The sequence below is a fragment of the Capricornis sumatraensis genome, chromosome 13, assembly GCF_032405125.1.
Source record: "Capricornis sumatraensis isolate serow.1 chromosome 13, serow.2, whole genome shotgun sequence".
NCBI classification, from domain to species: Eukaryota; Metazoa; Chordata; class Mammalia; order Artiodactyla; family Bovidae; genus Capricornis; species Capricornis sumatraensis.
Window position 1 is genome coordinate 7513023 of NC_091081.1, and position 20825 is coordinate 7533847.

At 40.9% G+C, this 20825-nt stretch overlaps 1 protein-coding gene across 1 annotated transcript in view; it reads right to left on the minus strand.

The window, feature by feature from the left end:
• Window positions 1-2381: 2381 nt before the first annotated feature.
• ELOVL4 (ELOVL fatty acid elongase 4) overlaps window positions 2382-20825 on the minus strand; it is a 38821-nt gene continuing 20377 nt past the window's right edge. The window contains exons 2-6 of the mRNA XM_068985461.1: window positions 12935-13122; window positions 11415-11495; window positions 8061-8232; window positions 6780-6907; window positions 2382-2657 (exon numbers count right to left, since the gene is read on the minus strand). Coding sequence (XP_068841562.1) covers window positions 2382-2657; window positions 6780-6907; window positions 8061-8232; window positions 11415-11495; window positions 12935-13122 — 845 coding nt within the window. The remainder of the gene's footprint in view (window positions 2658-6779; window positions 6908-8060; window positions 8233-11414; window positions 11496-12934; window positions 13123-20825) is intronic.

The following is a 20825-nucleotide window of genomic DNA, read 5'->3' on the forward strand; positions in this document are numbered from 1 at the left end:
TATAGTAAGGACTGGAGGATTTAAATATCAGAACAGGAGAACTTGCTAACTTTATTTTTAGAACAAGAAACAGCACACCATTAAATAGTGTTACCATGTAAACACTGCTATATTTAAAATGGATAACCAACAAGGACCTACTACTGTATAGCACAGGGACCTCTGCTCAATATTATATAACAACTTAAATGGGAAAAGAATTTGGTAAAGAATAGATACATGGATATGTGTAACTGAATCTCTTCACCGTACACCTGAAATCAATACATTGTTAGTCAACTACACTCCAATATAAAATTAAAAGTCTCTTCAAAAAAAAAACTTACATTTGAAATGACAAACGTAAGAATTCACAACAAAATATGTCAGAATCCAAAAATTCTTTCAAAGAAACATCTAGGTTTTAAAGTAAAAACATGCTACCATAAAAAAATGAGCTTTTTGCCAGAAATTATTGACACCCAAGTTCTAGTTTCGTTTCTTTTCTACATTAGAAACTGGCAGCAGGGAATAATTTAGAATATTAACAACTAGATTAAATAAGTAAACATCTAGCAGATTTATATTGTAATAAACTGAGTAGCCAAAAAAATCATTTTTCCCACAGCAGTAGTGTATTTATTGTGCTGAAATCAGGTAGCAGGGAATGAATAATTCTAGGGAACCAGTACAGAATGTTCACAAAGATTTACAAATCTCTAGTCATTACAAACTGAGCGGTAAAAACAAAAGTATTGAATCCTCCTAGATCAAACTATTACGTGCTGCAAATTTTCTGTAGTTCTCATGTCTGCATGCCTTGAAGCGGAGGTTGGGGGGGGGGAGTGTGTAATTTGAATGCACAATAAATATTTCATAGTTTACAAAGTATTCTGAAATAGTCTGCACAAACAGCATTACATCCTGCACATGCAGTTCTGATATGGTAAAGATACGGAGAAATACTCATGCCTTTTAAATTTTGGTCACAAGATCCCTGCGCAATACCCTCTAGCAATTTAACCTATGTAATAAGACACAGTACAAGTTCCTTCCTAGTGAATTTCCAGTTGTGTTTTTACATTGCATGAAATACTTCATTGGTAAAGAGCAAATTTAATTTTCTGGTTCTGACTACTCTCACTTTTACTCGCTTTATGTCTTAGCAATTAACACCGTGTAACAATCAAGCATTGAATTTAATGATCTTTAGCACCAAGGAGTCAAGAATATTGCACCAAAACGGCTTTATACTTCATATCTAGTTACAAATAAGATCTTGCAACTCTGTCACAGGAAAATATCACTCCAAAATTAAACACATTGAAAGAGAAGGATAATTTCACAAAAAAGCTTGCTGTACGGTATTTGTGTAAAAAAAAAAAAAGTTAGTGAATTTGAAAGTTAGTATTAAAATTTACATTAGAGGACTCCTTGATATTTTAATTAAAATTTATTTAATTTTAAATGTTCTTTCCAACAGAAGAGGTAGGTATATTTCCACATATGAAAAATCAGTAACAGCCACAAATCAAAACAAGGAAAGCCTGATAAAAATCAACATACTCTCTTCTAACAGCACATAAATGTAACTATTTTATGATGTTACTAGTAGACACGAGTTGTTTCATGTTCCGATCAGACAGTAATCTTAATTTTCATAATATATACCTAGTAGTAACAGGAGTATTGAAAGGCTGCCTTTTCATCACAAAATTGTTCCCCACAGTGATTTGTGCTGCAGGTCACAGTGAACTTTGAGCCACTGGACAGGATTTCACTGTAATTCTATTTTCACCAACACCATCATCATAAAGCCTCTAATCGTCTACAAAGATCATCAGATTTTTAAAATTTAATTCCAACCAAAAGGGTATCTTCGGACTACAGGTGGAGAGATTTGATCATTCCAGTCAGCAAATGAATTCAAATGTGCACGTTTTAAAATATCTGCATTTCCAGTTTGGGACCAGAAAAGATAAGGGAACTGATTTTCATCAGTATATAAGTTGCAATTTAGCTAAAAAAAAAAAAAAAGCATAAAGACCGTGTTTCTGTGATCATCAAACTGAAGGATGAAGAGAAATGAAAAATCTCATGCACTGTTGGACGTGAATGCAGGGGAGGGGTGCAGGGGAATGGTCTCCAAAGTCACGTGATGATTGCTTTGGTCTGACAACATCAAGGCTAATAAAAAAATGTTTAAAATAAAAACTTCATAAATAAAACATCTGGGTGTTGTATTTAACACTTTACTCAATCTAAAGGTTACTAATAATACATAGAGCACATTTGCCTTTTTGCTCCCCACCCTCAAACCCTCATTTGCTTCTGTTTTCCCTGAAATCTTAAACGAAGTGGGAACTTCCTCACTGTCAACACCAGGTAAGGCCCAGTTCGTTTTACTCTCCTTTCGCTTTTCCATTTTTCTGCTTCTTGCCATTTTCTACCACTAGGTGGTTTTCGGATTTGTTCACACCATTTGCTGAAATACCATTCACCGCTGTTTTTCCAGGTTTTGCTTTCTTAGGCTCTTTGTACGTCCGCACATAGAAGTTAAGGAAGAGGAATATGAAGCTGATCGCGTAGGCAATGAGAGCCCAGTGCATCCATTTGGGGAAGGGGCAATCGGTGTAAAGGGACAGCGCTGTGTGCCCGATGGTCACGTGGAACTGCACCTGGAAAACACAACAGCACAGGCGCTCACTGTGGGCAGCACGCAGCTCGCAGGCCCTGGCACCTTCCCTGGCTCCTTCTCCCGCGGGCCGCTTCTCAAAACCACGTCCTCAACGGGGGCTTCCTGCTAAGACCCAAGTACCCCCACCCAATGGGGCCCTCCATCCCTTTAACCAAAGGGGTCTGGCTTGTGCTGGTTTTCTGTTTCATAGGAATTATGTCTTTTGCATCTGCTGACTTCTGGACTGTCCATCTCTCCCCTCGAGTACCACCTGAGGGCAGGGCTCCGCACTGATCCCCATGATTAATACCAGACCACCTAACCTGCCTCTTGAGAAATCTGTATGCAGGTCAGGAAGCAACAGTTAGAACTGGACATGGAACAACAGACTGGTTCCAAATAGGAAAAGAAGTATGTCAAGGCTGTATATTGTCACCCTGCTTATTTAACGTATATGCAGAGTACATCATGAGAAACGCTGGACTGGAAGAAACACAAGCTGGAATCAAGACTGCCGGGAGAAATATCAATAACCTCAGATATGCAGATGACACCACCCTTATGGCAGAAAGTGAAGAGGAACTCAAAAGCCTCTTGATGAAAGTGAAAGAGGAGAGTGAAAAAGTTGGCTTAAAGCTCAACATTCAGAAAACGAAGATCATGGCATCTGGTCCTATCACTTCATGGGAAATAGATGGGGAAACAGTAGAAACAGTGTCAGACTTTATTTTTTTGGGCTCCAAAATCACTGCAGATGGTGACTGCAGCCATGAAATTAAAAGACGCTTACTTCTTGGTAGAAAAGTTATGACCAACCTAGATAGCATGTTGAAAAGCAGAGACATTACTTTGCCAACAAAGGTCTGTCTAGGCAAGGCTATGGTTTTTCCTGTGGTCATGTATGGATGTGAGAGTTGGACTGTGAAGAAGGCTGAGTGCCGAAGAATTGATGCTTCTGAAGTGTGGTGTTGGAGAAGACTCTTGAGAGTCCCTTGGACTGCAAGGAGATCCAACCAGTCTATTCTAAAGGAGATCAGCCCTGGGTGTTCTTTGGAGGGAATGATGCTAAAGCTGAAACTCCAGTACTTTGGCCACCTCATGCAAAGAGTTGACTCATTGGAGAAGACTCTGATGCTGGGAGGGACTGGGAGCAGGAGGAGAAGGGGACGACAAAGGATGAGATGGCTGGATGGCATCACGGACTCAATGGACGTCAATCTGAGTGAACTCCGGGAGTTGGTGATGGACGGGGAGGCCTGGCGTGCTGCAATTCATTGGGTCGCAAAGAGTTGGACACGACTAAGTGACTGAACTGACTGACTGGCTGGGTATCTGGACCCTGAGGATTATTTTTTGGATAATGCTGAATAACACTGTCTAATGAGAGGGAATTAGTGAAGGCTCTTCAGTTTTTGTTTTCCTCCCAAATATATTGATTTCTTTCCACAAAGTTGTTAGCAAGCTGGTACATATACTTTTAAAAATGAGTTTATCAAAATGGTTCATTATCTGTTTCTCATAGAATAAGAGACAGGTGAATATGCATTTTAAAATTAATTAAAAATTTAAAAATTGAATTAACACAATCCTTTAAAAACTAAGATTCTTGGTAAAACTTAGTAGATATTTGATAATAAGAATAAAAGGAGAGGATGGTTCTCAATATAAGAATTCATGAATTTCATGGGGTTAAACAACACTTAATTTTTTACAGGGTTAACATACAAGATTTACTGCTGTGAGAACTTCTGCCTTGGAAACACACTACCCTTCACAAAATTAACACCCTATTTAAAATGGGCAATTGCAGCTTCTCCTTTAAGGATAGCATTATCAGTATTATTATATTAAATATTATTTTTAAAGTTTACCCCATGTATAGCTCCAAATTTGTATCACACTAAAAAACTTTAAAAGTTTCCCATGGCAAAATCCAAGTTTTAGGGACTTTTGATTTCACAATGATTCTTAGAACCTGCATCGCTGGAAAAGGGTGTGTCTGGGGGGTGACTGAGTGGGGCATCGCTCAAGGAGAATCAGGTGCAGTCTTCCCGCAAAGTAGATAACAACAGTTCACATAATTTCTGTTCTTTTCTCATTTTCTTGGGCCCATTTACTAATAACTGAGAGGAACAAATTACACAAACTGTGTAAACAGGTTACACAAAAACTGGAGGAAGCTTCCTGTAGCATTTTACTTACAGATGAATCCTGCACACCCAGCACTCCCCAAAAGCTGTGCTTCCTGTTTGGGTAGCCTGTTGTTTGGCAACTTAAAACAGAGACGAATGATATTTCCAAATGTGATTCCACTGATAAAATTGCACACATGCTATGATTAAAGCAAATTATAATAAATTCCAAGGCTTGAAGAATAGCTACCAGGTTGGTTTTGGATTTCCGGTTTGATTACTGGGCTGGTGCTTTAGCTCTGAAGGTTGCACTGAGTCACCCAGATGCTTCCAGAAGTCCTACTAGGGGTTGGTGCTGCGAACTGAAGATGAACATTTGAGTACACCAAGCTCTGCTCTCTAAGGATTGTGTGTTAGGAAATTAAGAGTTCTTTGATCCTTGGTCCTTTAACTTATTTATTTTTTGGCCACACAGTGCTGCATATGGGATCTTAGTTCCCTGACCAGGGATCAAACTCACCCCCTCTGCAGGAGAAGCATGGAGCCCTAACCACTGGGCATCCAGGGAAGTTCCCCTTGGTGCCATCCTTTACCCGACCCCTTCGCTGGCTCTGTGACTTCTCTACAACTTTCCTATTCTAAATGTATAGGATCTGTTCACAAGGACGGAAAAATGGGAGTAAAAAAACAGAAAGTTTATTTAAGAGAAGCATGAAGAGAGATAATAATAACAGTTTAAGTGGAAAAAAACTTAGAAGTTATTTTTCTAACTGTCAGGTGAGTATATGCTCCTCGGTTCTGTCTCGTCCGCAACAAAGATTTGGAGTGACGGACATTAAAGCACTTGGCGTGTCACAGCTCTCAGATCTTGGACAGACCGTGTTCTAGCTCTCAGGGCTCAAATGGACCGTGTTATAGCTCTTAGACAAATCAGTGTTTCAGCTCCATGTTACAGCTCTATTTTATTTAGATAATAGCAGGAAAATCCATCCTCGAGGCATGAGAGCACAGCACGTCGACCCAAAGACGCGAAGAGAGCGCCCCAGCGACAGGGGCGGGGCAGGGCGGGGCGGGGAGAGCCCTTTGGCTCCTCTTTTTATGTTTTTCCGTCCCCCTGGGCCTGCCCTATGAAACTGGGCTAGCCAAGAGTGCTGTTTGTTTTACAAGGTCCTCAGACCTTCCTTTGGAGAAGGCGATGGCACCCCACTCCAGTACTCTCGCCTGGAAAATCCCAGGGATGGAGGAGCCTGGTGGGCTGTAGTCCATGGGGTCGCTAAGAGTCAGATATGACTGAGCGACTTCACTTTCCCTTTTCACTTTCCTGCATTGGAGAAGGAAATGGCAACCCACTCCAGGGTTCCTGCCTGGAGAATCCCAGGGACGGGGGAGCCTGATGGGCTGCCGTCTATGGGGTCACACAGAGTCGGACACGACTGAAGCGACTTAGCAGCAGCAGAGCTTCCTTTATTCTGGTTTTGCAGGGTTTCCCTTCCTTGTCTTTTAGCCACCGCCATTTTGGACTTCTGTTTCCTAGTCTAACTACCTAACACTAATCACCGACTCGATGGACGTGAGCCTGAGTGAACTCCGGGAGATGGTGATGGACAGGGAGGCCTGGCGTGCTGCGATTCATGGGGTCGCAAAGAGTCGGACACGACTGAGCGACTAAACTGAACTGAACTGAATACTAATCATAAACGAGAATGCATTTTGTGACAGGCCTAGATCTTTACTCACCCATTTCACAGAGATGTTTAAAGGACATTCCTATTAGACAGACAGGACCTGCATCTGGTCTTTTAGGGACATTTTGAAAGCAAGAGTCTGTGAACACTCAACCTATGAACAGGTGGTTGAGAGCCAGACAGCCTCAACGCCTATCACTGGAGCACAGAGAAAGCCAGTCTGGTAACATAGAGTGGTTGAAAGTAACTCAGCCCTCCATAGTGAATGAGAGCCGGACATTCTCAGTGCTTTAGTTGAGAACTCACCAGCTGCAGCATGGTCAGGTATCGCTTCCACCAGAGATATTTCTGAATCCATGGGCCGAAGGCAGCTAACCCATAGTATGAGTACATAATCACATGGATGAAGGAATTCATCTGGGCTCCAAAAAATGCTTTAGAAAAAGAGGTAATTACAAGACACAGAAATCTTTATTTAGGTGATAAACCATTTGAACGTAAAATAAATCAATCTACATTATTTTCCAACATTTAATACTGAGTATAGATGAGAAATAAAAGTTGCAAAATAGTTCTAATGGACAAGCCTTCTCTTCAGATCATGCCAAATATTTTTAAAGTTTGGGACTCCGGCTTTTACCATATAAATAAAAATGGGTGTTCTTCAAAGGCAAAGGACTTCCCAAGTGGCTCAAGTAGGCCCTAATGTACTTAAGTAGGTCCTAACACTGCCAATATTATTTTTCATTCTGTTGCTCTTGGGGGATAAAAGCCAGGGTACATATAATGGTTTAAAGTAGACTTGTAAATCCTTCACTATTGTCTTTACATGCGCCGATACACATAGCTACAACAAAACAGTACTCGCTTCTTAGATTTCTAAATAGTTTAAACGTAAAGTAGCAAGGTGAACTGTAGTATGACTTGTACCCTGGGTTCCCATCAGAGGAATGGTCTGTTTCCAGCTCAGTGGTGTGACTTATCTCCAATGTACAGGCATCTGAAAAGCTGGAGGTAGATCTTGGCCAAACTGTGAGTTCAGATTCTCTTCAATACTGAGACGGCTACATACAATTTCCTTTGAGTAAGAAGCAGTAGGTGCACTGGGGCTTGTTTGAGAGCAAGAGTGGGCTCTGGGCTTGGAGAAGAGAAGGAACCTTCAGATGGAGAAGTTCTATCTTGGTATCCTCTGGATGAGAACCGCTAGAATTGCTCCCTCTCAAAATACTGTTTGCTACACTTGGGATTCATTTATGCTAATCTCTGGGGTAAATCTTTAGGTGTGAAAGTAGTCACAGATAAACAGCTAAAGCTCTACTTCCTTCAAATTTCTTTAAAGTGACATTAACACAGGAATAATTAAGCCTGGAAGTAAGTTATATTTATGTGTGTGTGTTAGTTTCTCAGTCATGAGCCTCCTCTTTGCGATCTCATGGACTGTAGACCGCCAGGCTCTTCTGTCCATGGAATCCTCCAGGCAAGAAAACTGGAGTGGGCTGCCGTTATACCAAGCCAAATTCTCACCACTTTCCACCCGACACATTTATATAATTCAGTGCACGGGGACACATTCCTGAAGATGCTCACCCTGTCCTCCTGCAACCCACTTAATTCCAATCCACCACAACGTGAACATGGTACAGTGATGATACACGTGGAGGAAAGAGACTTGGTTGTTTTTCTTCCTCAGGATAAAAAACACCGTGTCCAAATACTCAATTCCTTTAGATATAAAGTACCACCACAGAGCAGCAGCTATCTGCAGAAAGAAAGGGAGAGCATTTTATAAACACCAGAATACTATCACATGGCTGTCTACTAAAGTTAAGTCTTAAGCAATTTTTACTGCACAAAATGTATGAGGCATAGAATCATTTTTGTTTAAGTGGGTGTGAAACCTAGGCATCTTTTCATGGGGAAAATGATGGGAAATAAAAGAGTCCAAATCTATATCTACACTGTGCCAACAGTTCAGAGAAAATTTTCAGTCTGTTTCATAGCTAGATGTCATGGGTACCAACCTGCTGATTGCAATGCTGTGAACGCTTTCAACGCTATGATTTTCAATGTGGTAGAGAAGCTGAGATATTTACTCTATAAAGGTATTTCAGTTGCTCATGCCTAGCCTATATTCCAGCCTCAGAGATTCTTGCAAGTATGACTGAGTGGCAACTGGTCTCTCTTTCTCACTTTAACATGTGCAACAAAATACTTAACCACATTATTTTTTATTAGGCAGTGAAATTTTTAAAATGATAAACTGCAATAAACACACACACGCAACAAATATTTCCTAGGTCATAAATATAATCCTGCTTACATGAGTAAGTCTTTTCTTTTCCTGGGCTCTAATTAAGACACCAGATGGTGCAGAAAGATTACATTACACGCTGAGATTAAGGATCCAAGGATCCAGTGAGAGGTGACCTCGGTATATGCATGTTAAAATACTTCACAAGACTCCCACTACAATAGGAATCTAGATTCACCTTTCTTATGTCAAGCATTTTCTATGGCATCTGCCCTATATACCAATAGCAAAGGCAGCGGTACAAACTGAAATCTGATGGTGAACCTGTGTGTGCCAGCAGTGTGGCAGACGCATTCACAGGAAGGCTTAGGCTCTTCAGAGCTGATAGGGTCTTTCTTCATTCGCTAAGAGCACCTGTTGGATGCCATGGGTTTGTGTTTGTTTGGGTTTGGCTGTTCGCTTTTGAAAAACAAAATTACGATTTTAAAGTGTAGGCAAGGAAAAAAGAGAACAGCCAAAGAAAAAAATAATGTCTTGTATTTACAAACTGAGAATTATTTACTGAGTCTGTTTGCATAATAACATTGTTGAAAATGATAAAAGTTGTGTGAAAACAAACTTGAAATAGGGAACTACTGATAGCAACACTATATTTAATAGTCAGTATTATGTTAGTATTTTAAAGTGTAACATTTTGGTGCAGTAAGGGGCTTCGCAGGTGGCTCAGCAGTAAAGAATCCACCTGCCAATGAAGGAGACATAGGTTTGATCCCTGGGTCGGGAAGATACCCTGGAGCAAGAAACAGCAACACACTCCAGTATTCTTGTGTGGAGAGTTCCATGGACAGAGGAGCCTGGTGAGATATAGTCTGTGGACTTGGATATGACTTAGCAACAGAGTATGAAGGGAAGAGGTCATGTCTTATTTTCCCTCTTATTTGGCACTCTAAATCAGCAATGATTCATAAACAGTAATTAACAGTCCTCTCTAGTTTGTGAAAGTGCTAATCGCTCAGTGGTGTCTGACTCTTTGTGACCCCATGGACTGTAGCCCGCCAGGCTCCTCTGTCCATGGAATTCTCAGGGCTAGAACACTGGAATGGGTAGCCACTGCCTTCTCCAGGGGATCTTCCGACCCAGCAATCAAACCCAAGTCTGCTGCACTGCAGGCAGATTCTCTTGCATCTGAGCCACGAGGAAACTGAAGAGCTTCATCAAAGTGAAAAGATCCTTCTTAGCTACATAACGACGAATACAAAGATGAGGCTCTGAGTAAAACACTTATTCTACCACATCTCAGAATAGCCGAGAGGGAAGAAATGTTCAAGTACAATCTGCTGCCACTCTTGTCCTTTCTCCTCCCAGATTTCAGGTCTCACAACAGCTACATTTCAAAAGAACTGATCGATTTATGCACGCCAGGAGGGCAGGCACACAATGGCCAGAGTGGTATTTTAAAAACTTTATTCCCCAAATGTTAACATGCTGTTTGGCCCAAAGGGTTTATCTAAGCTCACTCCTCAGAGAAAGCAAGGCCGACACGTTTCCTTTTCTCTCTCCAGATGCCAGCAAGACCAGTCGTGCTCCAACCAGGAGAAGGTTCTCTTAGCAATAAACCTCAACAAAGGGGCTCCCCTCAGGCAATCTCAGGTCTGAGTTCCTGGCTAACCTTCTGTTTGCATGCCTGCCTCTCCCACCTCTGCTGGAAGGTCAGCTCCACAAAGGCTGGACCCCGTCTGCCTTCCCACTTGGGTCCCCAGTACCATCGCACTATCTGTGTATAGCTGATGTTCAATACACATTTGTTGAATGAATAAAACCAACGTGACAACCAAAAGGGGTGATTTTTCATCAGCGTGTTAAGTCTTCCAATGGGGAAATGAAGACAGAGACATAAAATCATAAATACATTAAAGCAATTTAGTCTTGGGTCTTGATGAATACTGGTGTTTATATTGTTGAACCCCAATGCTAAAGAGCTATTTTTTTCAGGGCCAGCTACTACACATTATATTATTACTACATGTATTATATCTAACATAAAACACACACATAATTAACATATGTTATGGACACATATGTTTAATATGAACACAGTATACAAGAGGTGTTCAATAAATACTTAACAAAGTAAGATAATTTATTGTTTCTTCACTTGACTAAAATGGCAATTTTACTGATGTAGGTGACTATAAAGTACGATATGATAACACTCTATTACTAGTCTACTTTTCTCAAATATAAATAAAAACTGGGTTTATACCTATACAAGCTGTGCTATGCCTAATTTACTAAACATTAAATCATTTATGTTTGTCTTCCTCATACTTGCTTAACAAATGAATTCAACTTCAAGAGTTTCTATTCTTGACCTGCAAAACCAAAAATCTAAAATATAATCTTTATACTAAACATGGAACTATTATTATTATTATTATTATTATTGTTATTTTTTGAGTACTGCATTTCAGTAGTCCAACACATATTCACTCTCAAATCACCAAATGAGAAAAGATAATGGGGGAAGGAAATGGATTTTAAATTATGTATATTTTTTAAAAAGTAGTTTTATTGACTCAAAACAATCCCACTATAGTTTTACCACTACATTAAAGCATGATTTTTTACAGACTAGAGACTACAAAATTAAACCAACTTCTACTGATTAGCAGTATTTTTAATGTACTTACCCTGACTTCATGAACGTTATCAGAATAATCCACAGTCTGGCAAATATAGCTATATCCTGCATTATATGATCCCATGAATAACTGGAAAAAGAAAATAACATTTGGAGTAAAGTTTTAGAAGATATAGCATTTAAAAGCACTACATACAATGTGCAAACTTTCAAAATATTTTTAAGAGCAATATTGTCTTAAAAATAAATTTCAAATGCACTAGACATTTAATATGTTGGAATTTCTAAAATTTATCATCCATCAATTTATTCTTAAGTTGAAATCTAAATTTAAAATCACATGTAAAATTTGGACTGAGACACTCTATCTATCTTATAATATTAAGAGAAACTGTGATTAACCATGCTGCAAGACTTGCACGGGTTTCTAGTTTTGAACCAGAGTGGATTGCATCTAACAAATTAGGGAAAGTAGCCAAATAAATTAAAGTTTTTTATGATGTTGAGTTTCTGTAGGCTACGCTGTCAGTTAAAGAGATTTTTTAAAAGGAGCATACGGTTCATTTTCTTAGCATCACCAGTTCAGTTTGCTGGGTTCAGGATGAACACTAAGGAGGAGTCTCTTGGAAAACAAATTCCTTTCAGTCTTACAACTTAAAAAGTGGTTGGGTCAGTCTAACTTTTAGGATTTCCTCTTAAAATGCCATAGACAATTTCTTGATGTCCAGAAAAGTATACACTGATCAGCAGCAACAGTTGTATAACAGTTAATACATTTTAGTTCCAACCTAAAATTAACACACTTATATTATGTGGTAGGATTTAAATTTGAAATCGGTATTTCACATCTGCATATTTTCATCAGTTACCAAACCTGAAACTGCTGAATGAGAAATATAAATAGCCACAACTATTTACTGAGGTCTTAATATGTTCTAAACACTATGCAAAAATTATCTCACTTACTTCTGATACCTTAGAAGATATATATTATGCCCGTTTTACAGATGGGGGAAATGAGCCTCAAAAAAGTTAAGGAACTTCCAATGTCAGAAAAGGCAATGGCAACCCACTCCAGTACTCTTGCCTGGAAAATCCCATGGACGGAGGAGCCTGGTAGGCTGCAGTCCATGGGGTCGCTAAGAGTCGGACATGACTGAGCGACTTCACTTTCACTTTTCACTTTCATGCATTGGAGAAGGAAATGGCAACCCATTCCAGTGTTCTTGCCTGGAGAATCCCAGGGACAGAGGAGCCTAGTGGGCTGCCGTCTCTGGGGTCGCACAGAGTCGGACACGCCTGAAGCGACTTAGCAGCAATGTCAGAAAAATCAGTAAGGGTTATTTTAGAATCCAGTTTGTCTGCTTCCAAATTTCAGTTTAAACAAGTCTTAAACTTTATGTATGTTTCAGATTTTTGTTATCCATGCTTATGTCAATAACATAAAATTTACTCTTAGAGGAGCTAAGTTATCTTAGGGCACAACATTCCAATCATAGTTTTACACATTCTTATTTTTTAATTTGCAACAGACCTGAGGGAGTATAAAGTGAACTTTAGTAAACCTACCTCTCTGAAGATAAAAAGGTTAAGCAAAACCATCCCGAAATTATAGAGAATGAGCACTAAACGCATCTGGAAAGGCTCTCGGTCCTTCATCCATTTCGGACCCAGCCACACGAAGAGGAGGTACAGGGTGCTGATGCAAAGTGTAGGCAGTGGAGACTGCATCAGAGGCCAGTGCTCGACGCGCTTATCTACAGAGGGGACACAAAATTCATTACATGAGAACCATTTTAGCAAATGGAATTATTAGGAAGTGCCACATTTCACCTTAGCTTCCCTCTGGGACCAAACACAGATCCTTAGAGGTCCAACAAAAACACATGACATACAGTTCTAATGACGTGGATGAACCTAGACCCTATTATACAAAGCGAAGTCAGTCAGAAAAAGAAAAATATTGTATATTAACACATATATATGGAATTTAGAGAGATGGTACTGGTGAACTTATTTTCAGGGCAGCAATGGAAAAGACTCTGATGCTGGAAGGGACTGGGGGCAGGAGGAGAAGGGGACAACAGAGGATGCGATGGCTGGATGGCATCACCGACTCGATGGACGTGAGTCTGAGTGAACTCCGCGAGATGGTGATGGACAGCGAGGCCTGGCGTGCTGCAATTCATGGGGTCGCAAAGAGTCAGACACGACTGAGCGACTGAACTGAGCTGAACTGAATGGAGACGCAGACATAGAGAACAGATTTGGGGACACAGTGGGACAAACTGAGAGAGCAGAATGGAAACATGTATGTTACCATATGTAAAATAGCCAGTGGGAATTTTCTGTATGATGCAGCGAGCTCAGGCCAGTGCTGTGTGACAGCCTAGAGGGGTGGGACAGAGTGGGAGGGAGGTTCAAGAAGAAGGGGACATATGAATACCGATGGCTGACTTATGTTGATGTAAGGCAGAAACCAACACAATACAGTAAAGCAATTATCCTCCAATCAAAAAGATACACATTTTAAAAATACATGACATTTAAACCAAAGAAACAAGAAGTAACTCCTGGGAGTAGCTTTTGGAAGAGAAGTTGCATTAGATATGGTACACCTTATATATTTGACAGAGAACCTTGACAACAAAGAGACGAAACAAGGTTCACTGAAAATACAGAATAGGCTTGGGATGAAAAGTTAATCAAAGGTTTCATAGACAGAAAATACTTAAAGGAGAAACTTGACCCTATATTAAATATGTGAAATAAATCAGCACAGTTTGGAAGCTGCTCCCTCCTATGCTAAAAGCAGGAAAACCTCAGTAAACTGAAAAGGTCTGGAGAATGGATGCCACCCCCTGAAAGACATCTGGATGCTGAAGACAAGAGTATGGTAATAACTGAATTAAGTTGAGGATTAAGTTACAGGTCATTACAGTTTGATAATTTATTTAAATGGCAACCACCACATTCAAGACATTTTTCTTTCCTGAGAACATGAATTTATTCTTTTCCCATGAATATAATCAACTTAAGTGCTTTTCTCTAAAGCTATAAATCCTACCTTATGCACGTGTAAATGTATATATCTCCAATGTAACACATTATTCATTTAAATTGAATCAGCTGTCTTTAAATTCAAATATGTAATCTTGAATCAAATCTATAACAGAGTTTTGCCACAAATATTTCTGAGATGCATAATAATAAAATATGAGGTAGACAAAAATTTACATTATAAAAAGACACTGAAGTCAATTTTTATATCTCTAAAAGCTCAATGGCATTTTGAAGGTTGTGAATCTAACGTCTAATTTATTCTTGGTAATACATATTATTTTTACGTTGTGTTTTGAGGAAAATAATATATTTCTCAATAGTTAAAAAATTTTAGCCAGTTCCTAAAACCTAGCCTAAAGAAATGTAATTTGATTGCTCATTACAATGTCTCTCTATTTAAACTGTCAGTTTTATATATATGTGAAGCAGCTCTGAATAAGTTAATTATCTTTCAAAATACTTTACATAAAAATAAATTAGCCTGTTCCTATATTACTGTCAACAGAAAATAAGATAGAACATGTGAAACATAGGTACAAAAATATTTAATCACATAGCTTCCCAAGTTGGGAAGTAATTTAATAACTATGGTTTCCATAAAAAAAGAGTTGCTAGAAGAGTGGGATGGGGCTTCCCAGGTGACTCAGCCGATAAGAATATAGGAGACTTGGGTTCGACCCCTGGGTCAGGAAGATCCTCTGGAGAAGGAAACAGCAACCCACTCCAGTATTCTCACCTGGAAAATCCCATGGAAAGAGGAGCCTGGTGGGCTACAGTCCACGGGGTTACAAAGAGTCGGGCAAGACTTAGTGGCTAAACAACAGCAAGGATGGGATACTGACTCGAAAAGAAGAAGAAGAAGAAAAAACACACAAGTATGAGAACAAGAATAGAAGACCCAGAGGAACTGATTTTACTTTATAGTTTACAGTGGAAGCCTACCATCTATCTATTCACAGAAATTATGGTTCCGTCACTCAAATCAAAACACATTCCAGAACTAAAAATAAACGAAAATACTTAAAAGACGGGAGGGATAGTAGTCCTCTTATAGGGAGGGTAATTTAAAAGATGGTGGGATGGCTTTTGTTGAAGGCACTGTGCCACTGTGGTCTCACTAGTGGCTGGGCACTCTTCTTTAATGTCACTATGCCATCCTTCTGCACCCATATCTTTCTATGTCAAAAGGCCCCTTAAAACATGGGGTATTGATCTACTTAGATCTTTATTTTTCCATATTATAGAAAAAGACTAATACAAAGCCCCTAAATCCTAAAGCTTGGCTCTACTTCTGGTCACGAGAAAAGGAGCTGCCGGGGTGTACCACCTCCATCCACAAACTAGAGGGCTTTTCCCATGGGATGGATGTGAAGAGCAAAAGAACTCTGCTATGAGATAATCTATGCAACAAAGAAAATTAAAGAAAGATCGATTATATTCTTTGCAGCTGAAGATGGGGAAGCTCTATATAGTCAGCAAAAACAAGACCAGAAGCTGACTGTGGTTCAGATCATGAACTCCTTATTGCAAAATTCAGACTTACATTGAAGAAACTAGGAAAAACCACTAGGCCACTCAGGTATGACCTAAATCAAAATCCCTTACGATTATACAGTGAAAGTGACAAACAGATTCAAGGGATTAGATCTGACAGACAGAGTGCGTGAAGACCTATGGACAGAGGTTCATGACATTGTACAGGAGGCAGGGATTAAGACTATCTGCAAGAAAAGAAATGCAAAAAGGCAAAATGGTTGTCTGAGGAGGGCTTACAAATAGCTGAGAAAAGAAGAGAAGCAAAAGGCAAAGGAGAAAAGGAAAGATCTGAATGCAGAGTTCCAAAGAATAGCAAGGAGAGATAAGACCATCTTCCTCAGCGATCAATGCAAAGAAATAGAGGAAAACAACAGAATGGGAAAGACTAGAGATCTCTTCAAGAAAATTAGAGACACCAAGGGAACATTTCATGCAAAGACGGGCACAATAAAGGACAGAAATGGCATGGACCTAACAGAAGCAGAAGATATTAAGAAGAGAGTAGCAAGAAAACACAGAAGAACTGTACGAAAAAGATTTTCACGACCTGGATAATCATGATGGTGTGATCACTCACCTAGAGCTAGACATCCTGGAGGGCAAAGTCAAGTGGGCCTTAGGAAGCATCACTATGAACAAACTAGTGGAGGTGACGGAACTCCAGCTGAGCTATTTCAGATCCTAAAAGATGATGCTGTTAAAGTGCTGCACTCAATATGCCAGCAAATTTGGAAAACTCAGCAGTGGCCACACGACTGGAAAAGGTCAGTTTTCATTCCAATCCCAAGGAAAGGCAATGGCAAAGAATGCTCAAACTACCATACAACTGCCCTCATCTCACACGCTAGTAACGCTCAAAATTCTCCAAGCAAGGCCTCAACAGTACATTAACTGAGAACTTTCAGATGTTCAAGTGGGATTTACAAAAGGCAGAGGAACCAGAGATCACATTGTGAACATCCACTGGATCATAGAAAAAGCAAGAGAGTTCTAGAAAAACATCTACTTCTGTTTTATTGACTACACCAAAGCCTTTGACTGTGGATCACAATAAACTGTGGACAATTCTTCAAGAAATGGGAATACCAGACCACCTTACCTGCCTCCTGAGAAGTCTGTATGCAGGTCAAGAAGCAAAAGTTAGAACTGGACATGGAACAACAGACTGGTTTCAAACTGGGGAAGGAGTACATCAAAGGTGTATATTGTCACCCTGCTTATTTAACTTATATGCAGAGTACATCATGCGAAATGCTAGGCTGCCCAAGTTGGAATCAAGATTGCCAGGAAAATATCAATAACCTCAAATATGCAGATAACACCACCCTTAAGGGAGAAAGCAAAGAGGAACTAAGGAGCCTCTTGATGAAAGTGAAACTGAAAGTGAAGTCGCTCAGTCGTGTCGACTCTTTGCGACCCCATGGACTGTAGCCTATCAGGCTCCTCTGTCCATGGGATTTTCCAGGCAAGAGTGTTGGAGTGGATTGCCATTTCCTTCTCCAGGAGATGTTCCCAACCCAGGAATCAAACCCGGGTCTCCCGCATTGTAGACAGACGTTTTAACCTCTGCGCCACCAGGGAAGCCCTGATGACGATGAAAGAGAAGAGTGAAAAAATCTGGCTTAAAACTCAACATTCCAAAAAGTAGGATCATGGCATCCGGTCCCATCACTTCATGGCAAATAGATGGGGAAACAATGGAAACAGTGAGAGACAATTTTCTTGGGCTCCAAAATCACTGCAGATGGTGACTGCAGCCATGAAATTAAAAAACACTTGCTCCTTGGAAGAAACGTTATGACCAACCTAGACAGCATATTCAAAAACAGAGACGTTACTTTGCCAACAAAGGTCTATCTAGTCAAAGCTATGATTTTTCCAGTAGTCATGTATGGATGTGAGAGTTGGACTATAAAGGAAGCTGAGTACCAAAGAATTGATGCTTTTTTTTTTTTTAATTGATGCTTTTGAACTGGGTGTTGGAGAAGACTCTTGAGAGTTCCTTGGACTGCAAGGAGATCAAATTAGTCAATCCTAAAGGAAATCAGTCCTGAATATTTATTAGAAGGACTAACGCTAAAGCTGAAACTATAATCCTCTGGCTACCTGATGGGAAGGACTGACTCACTGGAGAAGACCCTGGTGCTGGGAAAGATTGAAGGCAGGAGGAGGAAGGGATGACAGAAGACAAGACAGCTGGATGGCATCACCAACTCGATGGACATGAGCTTGAGCAGCTGCGGGAGTTGGCGATGGACAGGGAAGCCTGGTGTGCTGCAGTCCATGGGGTCGCAGAGAGTTGGACAGGACTGAGCAACTGAACTGACTATGTAACAAAGACAGGAAGATAAATTCACCTGTAAGGCTTTTCTAATTTCAAACATTTTACATTATTTCTTACTCTTATACACACAATTCCCATTGACTTCAAAGGCAGTTCCGAGCAGCAAGCAAGGGAAAAATTAAGAGAGGTGGGCCCAAACTTTCCCCCAAATCAACAATAAATAAAAATGTGCATTCTTGGGAGGGAGTTTGGATACATGGATACATGTATGTACATGTATGGCTGAGTCCCTTTGCTGTCCACCTGAAACTAGTACAACTTGTTAACTGCTGCTGCTGCTGCTGCTAAGTCGCTTCAGTCGTGTCCGACTCTATGCGACCCCATAGACGGCAGCCCACCAGGCTCCCCGTCCCTGGGATTCTCCAGGCAAGAACGCTGGAGTGGGTTGCCATTTCCTTCTCCAATGCAGGAAAGTGAAAAGTGAAAGGGAAGTCGCTCAGTCGTCTTTGACTCTTAGCAATCCCATGGACTGCAGCCCACCAGGCTCCCCCATCCATGAGATTTTCCAGGCAAGAGTACTGGATTGTTAACTGGCCCTGCTCAATACAAAATAAAAAGTTTAATAAAAAATTTAAAAAGAAAGAGGGTCAATGGAATCATGGTGTCACAAAGAGTTGGACACGACTGAGTGACTGAACTGAACTGAACTGAACTGAATCTTCAAGAGCTCATGCTCGTTCTCAATCATGTCTTACTTTTGGGAACCGACAGACTGTAGCCTGCCAGGCTCCTCTGTCCATGGGATTCACCACGTAAGAATACTGGAGTGGGTTCCCACTGCCTACTGCAGGGATCTTCCTGACCATTAAATGCAAATAGTTCTAAAAAACACACATTGGTTGTTGCAATCCATGAACATAAGCCTCAAACTTTGCTTAAAATATTAATTTGAATATTACTTTCCTTAAACCTGAATAGCAAGTTTACACATGACATAAATGATTGGTTATATCATCATAATTTTGTAAAACCAAGAACAATGAACTCTGCTTCATCAGAATGGTGGGAGAACTGAGGTTCTCTTTAACAGACTCTCTCAAAACGCATAAAAGTTACCATTTCATTCAGGACTTACTTTTCAAAGAACTGAAATCTTTCGATAAAAGAAAGTTCTTTTGGAAAAAAAATGCCCATTTAATGCATGGTGTTACTCACACAACAGAGATATTTAAAGAGACACGAGTAAGAAGCTGAAGGTCTAGACAGGAAGAAATACTGACAGAAGCCAACAGGGGTAAGAGGCGGCGGGGGGCGGACAAGGAGAAACAGTCGCAGCAGAGCAGGCGTGCGAGACTCCACTAGCAGACAGGCGGGCTGTTTTAACGCCAGCTCTGTGGCTGTGGGTGAGACCTTAAGGGCACAACTTGTCCTCATTCCCTTCATCTGTAAAGCCTGATGAGGGGCAGGGAAACTGGATCAGCGCTTCTCCAACTTCAACAAGAAAAAGAATCACTTGGAGCATAGTTACAATGCAGGTTCTGACTCAGTAGCTTGAGGGTATGGCTCACCTTTAGGAAGATTTTGCACTTTCTAGAAGTTCCAAGTGAGGCTATGCCAGTGTTCCATGGACTATCCTTGAGTAGCATAACACTAGGTGACCCCTTAGGAGTTTTTCTTCTAACTTCTAAAAATGGCTACTTTTTACAACAACCGCAAGGAGAAGAAGGATTCCCTGGTAGCTCAGATGGTAAAGAATCCCCCTACAATGCAGGAGACCCCAGTCTGATCCCTGGGTCGGGAAGATCCCCTGGAGGAGGAAATGGCAACCCACTCCAGTATTCTTGCCGGGACAATCCCATGGACAGAGGAGCCTGGTGGGCTACCATCCATGGGTTTGCAGAGTTGGACATGACTGAGCAGCTTTCACTGTTTCACAGAGAGAAAGAATGGGATTGAAGGTAAGGAACACTGGGTTAAGAAAATGAGCGGTTTTTGCTGGCCAGGGACCCACTTCTCACAGCCAGAGCCCAGCACATGTTCTCCTTATAGCGCATCACACTGTCCTGTGGCCATCCTCCAACACCCCATCCCCACACCCTCTGCCTCTGGTCTGACCTCTTCTGCTGCGTTTGGTGTTTACTTTTTTTAATTATCACTTTTTCTCTCTTTATTTACTGCTGGCTGTGCTGGATCTCTGCGGCTGTACAGGCTGTCTCCTTCTAGCTGCGGCTGCTAGGGGCTACTCCCTAACTGTGCTACGGGGGCTTCTCGTTGCGGCGGCTTCTCTAATTGCCAAGCGAGGGCTCTAGGGCATGCGGGCTTCAGTAGCTGCAACCCATGGGCTCAGAAGTCGCGGATCCTGGGCTCCAGAGCCCAGGTTCAGTAGCCGTGGTGCACGGGCTCAGTTACTCCACAGCAGCTGGGATGTTCCTGGACCAGAGATCGAACCCACATCTCCTGCATTGGCAGGCGGACTCTTTACCACTGACCCACCAGGGAAAGGGAAAGTGAAGTTGCTCAGTCGTGTCCGACTCTTTGCGACCCCATGGACTGTAGCCTACCAAGCTCCTCTGTCCA